Consider the following 10,368-nt stretch of genomic DNA (forward strand, 5'->3'; position numbering starts at 1 on the left):
GTTTGAGAAAGTCTGTTGTGTTTAATCTTATTGTATTTGAAAAAAAGAAGAGTGAAGATTAAACATAAACTTCAAACTCTTATTGTATTTAGTCTTTACCATTTTTATTTTTGATATAGTAACTGAGTTGAGGATATGTGCAAAATTGAATAAGAGCAATTAGTTTTATCTGAAATAATTTTGTTATGTGCAAATACAACTTTGGTATTTTCCTATTAAAATAGTTCTTGAAAAAAAGGTCAGCCACCTGTATTTTCTAACATGTTTTATTACTTCAGTATTTTAAAGAATATCAAATATGACAGAAAATTTAATTATCAAAACTTATTTTATATAAACAAAACTAATTCTAGAATGCTAAAGCAAAGTCATATTCCAATTATGCTCAATTTTCATGCATTTATAATGTGATAATTTCATGTTTAAAAATTAATAATAACCATCAAAGAAATTTTATCTGAAAACATTATAATTTTATCTATCTACAAAACTACAAGTATTTTAATTTCATTTATCTGAAGATAAATGAAATTACAACATTTTTATTTTTTAATATTGACATTTAAACAAATTTTAAATCATTGAAATAATTAAAAAAATTTTTTGTCATCTATAGAATAGTCCAAAAGTAAGTTATAAATCAAAATAATTCAACATTGGAAAGCAAATATACATAAAGCAGCATTGTGACTTCTCCTTATCACAATATAAGTAACTGAAGTTTTATCACATAAATAGCTAGTCAAAATATAAAAACATTGTTAAAGTATTGATATATGGAAATTTCATAAAAATGTAATGGTTCTTTCAATGTTTTAAATGATAAAAAGTTAAGCCACATATAAATGTAATTAACTTTATTCAATTAGTATATATTATATATGTCAAAAAATTTTAAAAATTTATATTTTAATATAGAAAACCCAAATATGAAAATGTACCTCTACATTTTATATTTATATCTTTCAATACTGAATGATATTGTATTGATTTGTACCATTATATCTGAACCACACTGCATATATTTATAAATTATCTTGATGGGACAGTTTTGTTAGTTTTCAATTTCTGAAAAAATTTTATGATATAACCGGAAATGAATTCATTCATTCTATTTTTATGTATATAATAAATTTTAAATTTATTATATTAAATTAGATATAAAAAATACATTTAATATTACAAAACTATTTTAAAACAATGGGTGGAATACTTCCCTGGAATATTATCATTTTCACAAATTTCTATCTAATATTCATATTATTTTATTAGTTAATAGTACTTATACTTTTAACTAGTACAGTATTTCTAATAATTTTATAATCTGGACAAACACTTAAATGGGCGGAACTTCATATATCAAACTAAGAATTAAAATGAAATTTTAATTGCTTTGAATTTAAATACCATCACTAAAAATGTAATTATATGAAGTTAACGAAACATTAAAATGAAAATTTAAAATTTCTGGCAAACAAATTATTATTATTATTACTTTTTAACTATTCTAATTTATTTACTATCATTGCACAAAATAATTATCTTTAATATTTATGCATTAACATTTCAAAAGTTATAACAACATGAACATACAATGTATAGATTTTGCTGAAATATTTTACAAATGACTGTACATTTTAGAATTTTTGTATAATTATGAAAATACTGTTTTATTGAGATATACAATATAGCATGGATATATATATATATATATATGTATGTATATATTTTCTAATCTATTTATCTTCTATATTTTAACTACTTACAGTTTTCTTTAACAAAACTTTTTAATATATATAATAAATTTATAAGAAAATACCCATATATAACTTTTATATATTTTCTAAGTAATTTTATTATTTTTACTTAATATTATAATTAGTTAATCAAAATAAAATTTTAAGAATTATTTTTGAAATTTGTATTCTTTAATTAATCCTTTGATGTCCAGACTTTTAAAATTTATAATTGCAGATACAAATGATATTGTATAGAAATACATAATTATTCAACTACTTCTAAGTACATTAGCCAAAACATCTATCTATAATTTTGGATGGAATGAAACTAAGTTTTATTTTTACACTCTGTTGAAATCTATTATTTAAATTTAGTATTTTATTCCATTTTAATGGAATAGAAATTTTTACAATAAAAAGTTAATTAACAATTTTTTTTAATAATACAATCTACATTAAGAAAACTATTTTATTATTATTGTAACATGTTGAAATTATAAATGTTCATCAAGTTAAAAATATTTGATTATATATTATGGTAACTTCAAATTCTTAAATCATAAATAATTCAGTTTAGAAACTATTTTGTTAATGGACATCAATGGTTTAATTATTCAATAAATACAAATAATTCAATTTATATTTCTAGATAATATATTTAGCATTCATTCAAAAAAATATAAATAAAAAATTTAAATACTGTATATTAATATTTTGAAGTCTTTTATTAAGTATTTTTTTTAATAAACATTTTGAAACCTTTTTTACCTGTACAGTTAAAAAAAAATTATGTCAAAATTGTTTTATTTATTAAAATAATTTGAAATTAAATCGTCTTTTAAAAGTGATGTGGAATGAAATATGAATTTTTCTAAATTAGTAATTTTTTTTATTTTGAAAAATTAAGTATATGTAATTATCATATCACTCTAATAGAGTATATCTTAATAAAATTTTTTAAAAATTATTTGTTTAATTTGTTTGAATTGAAATTTTAGAGTTTTTTATTATTTTTATCAGTGATATGTTAATTATTATATCATAGATAAAAATAAATTTATAAACAGTATCACTAACAATTTAACATAATTAAAAACAAATTTCAAATACTTTAAATCTTAAAACTAACTAGTATTTAACTAAAAAGATTATTTTTATAATATGAAAAAACTAATATTTTCAACTATTAATACAGGTTTTAAAAAGTTTCAGGCATTTAAAACCTTTACATAAATTATTTTTCTAATAAAATAATTTGCCCGAAATTTTAATTTTTAAACAAACTATATTTGTTTTAACTGGATGCAACCCAACTAGCAGGTACCCACTGAGGCATTACTTCTACCCTTTTGACAATGGCCAGCAATTCATCAAATGAACGAGCAAGATCATCATTAACAATTGTAACATCGCATAAATGTCCATATAAGAATTCAATTTTATGAGCATTGTAAACAATTTCATGAAATTCTTCATCCTAGAAATGAAAACAAATATGTTTAAATACCTGAAAGAAAAGATTTTTATTTAATTTAAAAAATACATAACAAACACACAAAAGCAATTTTAATACATTAATCTATAAAACATTTCTAATTATTATTGAAGCATTTTATTTCAGAAAAAACTTGAAATAAAGCAGATATCAATTGTATTTAAAGATTCTTCTTTTAATATAATACAGTTCATCCTTTCTGATTAAATTTATTTAAAATTTCATTAAATAGCAGAAAAATTAAAGATCCTCCATCCATGTTTTAAACTTTATTCTATTATTTTCATTAGCTTTGAATTTTTAAATGTAATTTTCCTCATTTTCATTTCAGGTTTATTCAGTTTTAAAGAAATCTACAGTATTCATAATAAACAAATTAAAATCTAAAATCTTAGTTTTTTTTTATTTTGAATAAAGAAATTCTTCAACCTCATCTTATAAAAAAATATTAAATTTAGTATTTTATTTTTGACTCTTTTTAAATGTTTATGCTACTTACATTTTATATATGTGCTAGATTCTATACAAGATCATTATGAATTATATATATTTTGATACATTTGATATCATGAAATTTTCTACCTTTTGTTGTTTTAATAAAGCAACTTATGGATTTAAAGAAATTTTAACAGAATGAATCAAAAATGTATTTTTGATTCATTCTGCTTCATTCTTTTACATTTTTTGTTTTATTAATATTAGAATGATTTAATGAATGTAAGGAAACTAAGAAAAATGGTATTTCAGCTTAATATTAGAATTATTTGTACAAAAATACCAAAAATTTGTTGGGAAAAAATATAGAACTCTAATAATTCTTACTGCTTACTCAAACATGGCCAACTATCATGATACAGTATTTTGAGTTACATAATTTTTCTTCTTTTGTATTTGGTTGAATTACACTTTTTACATGAGCACCTTTGCTACCCCCTGACAGCCTGAAATCAATGTTTTTCTTGTGTATTCCCTAAAACACAATATTTGATACATTTTCCACTGTAAAAAATTGTTTGTCACATAACACAAACTGGTTTTTAGTATACAGTTGTGAAAGATGTCCTTTATTCCCAAGCAATAGTACTTATCATTTTCAGTAGCAAATATTACCAGCAATATATTCCACAGATTGCCCTTGTCCTGTCCACATCTGTTATTCTGGTAAATCTCACAATATATAGGTCATTTGTCAAGAATGCATTATTTATCAAATTTACCATCCTAGATTGGCAAATATGCATAATATCTGGTAAATTAGATTAATTAAGTATGATTTATCATATTAATCACATTTACTTATGCATGACAAGCATGCATAAGTAAATGTGATTAATTCACAATATATGAAATTTATAATATTTATTGAAATTGTAGGTGATTATGCATAATCACTGGATTAATCACACTTTTACCATAAGACACACACACACACACGCACACATATATATTTATATTATAGTACCTTACTAAAAGTGGCCTTACTAAAAGTTTATGCTCCAATCACTTGTCTTATTGGAACTACTGAGTGCTCTCACTTTGACAAGGGGGTGATTTATGAGAGAGTTAATATTATTATACAATATAATCAGTAAAATAATATTAACTCTCTCATAAGTCACCACCTTCTCAAAGTGAGAGCCTCAGAAGTTCCAATAAGCCAAGAGTGACTGGAGCATAAACTTTTAGTAAGGCCACTCATGCTAGTAAGGGTTTTGATGAGAAATGAACAAAGAGGACAGCTACCTATTGTCAAAGTAGTGATTTCATGTATTTTTTTTTATTTGTACCTCTATTTAAACCATAAGGACAGCTTGCTACTGACTTTATAGCACCTACCTACCTACTGCTACCTACTGACTTTATAGAAGGTCAATCACCTTCCAAGCAATAACCCCTCTCCTCTCCAGATTCCACTTGAGCCATCAGTATTCCTCACTAAAGTAAATGAAGTTACAATACAGTACTTTCATTTTATTGCATTATTTACTTTTTTCAATGGTTTTAATCTATCATTATTTTCATTGTTTTATGCATTAATTAGGGCGTTTGTATTATTTTAGCTTAAATTATGATTTTTTTAAAATTAAAATAGGTGTTTTTGGAGTTTGGGAATGGATTAATTCATTTTACATTATAACTTATGGCAGTGGTTTCCAAACTTTCTTTATCTGCACCCCCTCTTTTTCAGAAAAAAATTGTTATGTCCTACTCAATTTTTTAACAATCTAATTTCATAAATACTGTCTTGTAATTTATTTAATGATCTATAAAACAATATACCTTATTAATAAAGTATATTGTTCGCCAAGGATCAACTCCTGTTGAGAAATTTCAGCAAGAGTATGAGTGGATTTTTAGTATTTGTACCCAGGTTGTTCAGACGAGGGTTGTGAATTAGGGATAACCTAGTTTTGCTGATTTATTTTTTGATATTTATTTGTTTGTTTGTATTAAAAAAATGTAATTTGGTAAAAGCTGCTCTTAGAAATAGTCTTGTGCCCCACAGATGGGAAAACATTGCCTTATGGGAAAAATTGCTTTGGAACTCAAATGTCTCCAGGAACAAAATGAATTAGAATTCTGAGGTAGCATTTTAATGTGTGATATCATAAATTGTAATTTAAGAAAAAAAAATTATTTAAATTATTACAGTAATATCATTACAAATTGAATTTCAAGAAATAAATAAATAAAAATTATTTATTAATATAATCAACTCTTCAGGTTTATGTAGGCAACAATATAAAGATTTAATAATTAGTTTTTCTTCTGAACATTAACAAAGATTAAGTAGACTATTTGAATGAGAAAATAAAAAAAAAATTAATATGTTAGAAAAAGTCTAACATTATAAAAACTGTTTTATAAATGTTTTGTGTCAATTAATAAAATCACAAACTTAAACTATGTATTCACAGTCTTAATGGTAGAAATAATAACAATTACTACATACATACTTATTTGAATATTAAAGATAGTAAGACATCTTAATGCTTAGGATATGTTTTAGAACTTGCAGCATTAAACAAAACAACATTAATCAGGCCATTTTAATTTTACATGAATAGGGAAGAATGGTGAGACTCTGCAGATGCAAATTTAGTAGCAAGCAAGAGGTTGCAAATGATATAGTTCTCACAAAGAAAGATTATGCACAAGTGAGAAGCATTGCTGGCAAGAGCGAATTTCTGGTTCTCACACATCTGACAATATTTTGATATTTATTGCATTTCACCTCTTCTCACTTGCTCAGAAAATTCGCTTGCTTGCATCTGCATAGTCACACCCTAAGTCAAAACACACATAAATAGAATAGTATTGAACTTCCTTTCAACATTATTATTAGACATATATGCTTATACATAGGCAGTGGACCTTTGGCATTTTGGCGATTTAGCCGTAAAGAGTTAATCATTGTTTCTTTCTTCACACACAAAGGAGTTCTAGCCAATAAGATACAATTTCAATAAGAACATGGTTAGTTTTGGTTTCAATAAGAACATCAGAGTTTTGCTCATAATCTACCAATACATCATTTTCTACAATTTGTTCCAAAATTTGCATGATTGCTATGACATTCACTATTATTAAGGAAATCTATAGAGTTTTCTTTGTATGTCATCTTCAAAATTGTTTCAAATCAGAAACTGGAGATTGTCTGGATGGCTTACTCTGCTAGTTTTATAAAATTCTTACCATGGCATTGTAGCAGTTCCCAGATTATTGGATGATTTTGTAAGAACATTACAAAAAGAAAAAAAAAACTTTTCAATATTCGTTATATTGAAACATATCTTTTAATATATGATCAAGGTTTACCTTGAATTTTCTGCATTTAGCTTTAATCTTAAATCATTAAATAATCTTTTTCAAAGATTATTTATGTGATTTAAACATAAAATTTAAGAAGTCAATAATAATTTTATTAAATATATTTAATATAGCCCATGTTTATTATATTTAAATTATCTCTAAAAGAAAAAGTTGATGTTATGTAAAAGATCATTCTTTTAATATTTTATTACTAATTTAACTATTAGTTTAAGTTAAAAAATGAAAAAGTAATTAAATTATAATAAAGGTTACATTTTTTTTTGAAGATGTTCAATTTTTCTTTATCATTTCTATATATTAATTAAGTTGTAAATTTTAAAATTTAATATTAATTTGTATTTTATGAATATATCTATATTTAAAAAAATATAAAACAATGAAATAATTTAATTATTTACAGTAAATCCTCGTGAACATGTTTCATCAAAAGTAGATCTTGCATTAGAAAGAATTCTTGTTTCTTTCAACTGTTCAAATGGTGGTGGCTTAATGAATATTATATAAGGCTTGAGTTCAGGTGTTCTCAACATCTTGAGAGCCTATATTTATAAAATAAAAATTTATGATAAACTTTGTTGATAAGATTATACTAAATAACCAACCTTAAAAAACCAGCATATAAAATTTACTCTGATACAAATCATAATCAGGTTCACATAGAGTAATACATTGTTTTATTAACAAAATAACAAATATACACTTAGAATATTTGAACTATGAAACAGTTGAGTATCAAAAAACAGAACAATCATCAATTTGAAATATATATATTCCTACAAACATAATGAATGCCAAATAAATAAAAGTTAAATTACTATTACATGTCAGTAATAAATATATTAAATGTTATTTCAAATGGATATTTGTTTTATTTTCATAAAATTAAATATTCATTGTATTAAATTGTGTATATTGGCTTTTTAAAGTGGAATATTTAGTATAATTCATTGATCAGTTTATTCCAATTGAATACTTTGTTGATAAGAAAATAAAACCAAACTCAAAGCAAATTTATTAAAAAATGTGAAAATATTAAATTATTTCAAAATCTAAGAGCACTTCATTCATTACAGATAAATTCTTCCTTACCTGTGGATGAGGTGTTGTAACACAAACATATCCTGCATTAATAATTGATCTGATTGTCTCCAAACTTGTACCATACAGATTACCCTTGTATTCTCCATGTTCAACAAATCTTCCTTGTCTTATTTCTTCTTCTATAAAATCTCTAGATGCAAAATAATACTCCTTGCCATCAACTTCCCAAGGTTTACGAGGTCTACTAGTGTCTAAACAAATAAAAGAGAAAACAAATAAGAAAAGATCTTAATAATGAAAAATTTTCAATTAACATTAATAAATTATAAAAGATAAAAATTCAAAAATTATTTCTGACAATAAAATATTGTATTCAATGCAATAAAACAAAGTAGCTTCTTACAATACCCAGCACTAGATTGCATGCATATACAGTATTTATATGTAAATAATTGATAATAAATTATTATTTTTTGGTTAATTAAAAAAAATATTTTTTTTTCAGATTTTGAAAGTGTTATTATTATAGTTTAATTCCTTTGAAACTAGTTTAATCTGGCTTAATAAATATCATTTAAGGTTTATGAAAAAGTAGCAATAATCCTAGCATAACAATAAATAGAAGACACATATATACATATATTTAGTTATGAGTACAGTATTTTAATAATTTCTAAATCCAGTAGAATTACTTCACAATACTCAGCTATACTGATCTGTATTGATATACTGACAACATTAAATAAATAAGGTAAAATTAGCAAAATTCTGGTTCTATTGACTAACGTTAATAAGAAAGACAAAATGTTAAATCAATTAAAAATGTATGGCTTGAAGATTTATTAATTATAATAATAATTATTATTTAAAAGCAATTCATCCAATATCATTTGTCAATATTTTTTACAGTTCATTATTAAGATGCTAATATTCAAAATATTGTGAACTCTTAAAAATTGCTTTAAATATTAAACATTTAAAGCAATTTTGTTCAGATTAATAACTGAAAATAATTGAAATTATCTGCCACATATTGAAGCCATAGGCATTTTTTTAAAGTCTCAATGTTTTAAGCTGTCTTTTAGATCTATTTATAATTGTAACCAAAACTCTGAATACAACGAGCAAAATTTTATAAGCATTTTTAAGTTTTATAAGTGTTTCATAAGTATAATTCATGGTAAACTTACATTTTGGTATGCTCTATTTCTTATAATATTAAATATTGATAACAATATATCTCATATATTGGGATGTTCAGAAAGTAATTTTGTTTTTCCCCCATGGAAAAAAAAACATTTTTATAATAAATATTTTATTGAATTATATATCGACCCTTTTGGTCAAATACCTGTTGTCATCGTTTCTGGTAGTAGCATGATTTCACATTCATAGAAATTTTGATCATTGCTTACAAAAAACTGATCCAAGTGATTTTTGAAATTGTCATTTCAAGTAAATGACTTACAGTTAAAAAAGAATTTGTATAGACTGGAACAAGTAATAATCCGAGTATGCTCGATCTGGCAAATATGGTTGGTGTGATAGAACGTCCCATCTAAGTTATAACAGTTTCTGACGAGTTACCAAACTTGTGTGAAATTTGACATTATCATGGTAAAACACTACACCTGTTTTGTTGATCAATTCTGGCCACCTTTTCTGTTTGATGATATTACTCAATTTGTTTACTCAATGGCAGTACACTTTCAAATCAATTGTTAAATTGTCTGGTAAAAGCTCCAAAAAAAATTTCCTTAAAATCCCACCAAAGAGAGCATCTCTTTTTAAGAACATGCGGAACCCATATATCAAGCTTTGAAACGAAACCAATTTGTTTCAAGTAATCATAAACAGTTCAATTTCACAAATTTAATCTATTAGTATTATTCAGCAGTTTGCTTCAATCAGTATCTTTATTTTGTTTTCATTGGCTTCAATTGGCCATCCAGAACGTGGTGCATCTTCAATATCGAAATTGCCAAAACGAAATTTTGTAAACCAGTTTTGCCACTGTCATTCTGTCAATACATCTTCTCCATACATGTCACACAATTTTTTTCCTCTCTTGAACAGCATTCTTACCTTTTCAGTAATAAAAGAGCAAAATATGCAAAAAATGCTGCTTTCGATCTTCCATATTTGATGGGACACAAAAAATAAACAATTGCACAAAATCAAACAAAATTTTTTACAAATAAGCCTTAAAATGCTAGCTGTCAAAATATATAATGATAATATGGTTTAGAATGAAAATGG

General features: G+C 24.1%; 1 protein-coding gene across 2 annotated transcripts in view; it reads right to left on the minus strand.

Moving 5' to 3' along the window:
- Nucleotides 1-2,925: 2,925 nt before the first annotated feature.
- Nucleotides 2,926-10,368, minus strand: part of LOC111636790 (MAGUK p55 subfamily member 7-like) — a 112,654-nt gene continuing 105,211 nt past the window's right edge. The window contains exons 14-16 of one of the 2 annotated variants that reach the window (XM_023382122.1): nt 8,158-8,360; nt 7,467-7,607; nt 2,926-3,216 (exon numbers count right to left, since the gene is read on the minus strand). In XM_023382122.1, the coding sequence (XP_023237890.1) occupies nt 3,034-3,216; nt 7,467-7,607; nt 8,158-8,360 (527 nt within the window). In that variant the 3' untranslated portion in view covers nt 2,926-3,033. The remainder of the gene's footprint in view (nt 3,217-7,466; nt 7,608-8,157; nt 8,361-10,368) is intronic. The other variant, XM_023382123.1, reaches the window with a different exon arrangement.

This window comes from Centruroides sculpturatus, unplaced genomic scaffold (genome assembly GCF_000671375.1).
Source record: "Centruroides sculpturatus isolate CEXI.00-Female unplaced genomic scaffold, Cexi_2.0 scaffold951, whole genome shotgun sequence".
Taxonomy (NCBI): domain Eukaryota; kingdom Metazoa; phylum Arthropoda; class Arachnida; order Scorpiones; family Buthidae; genus Centruroides; species Centruroides sculpturatus.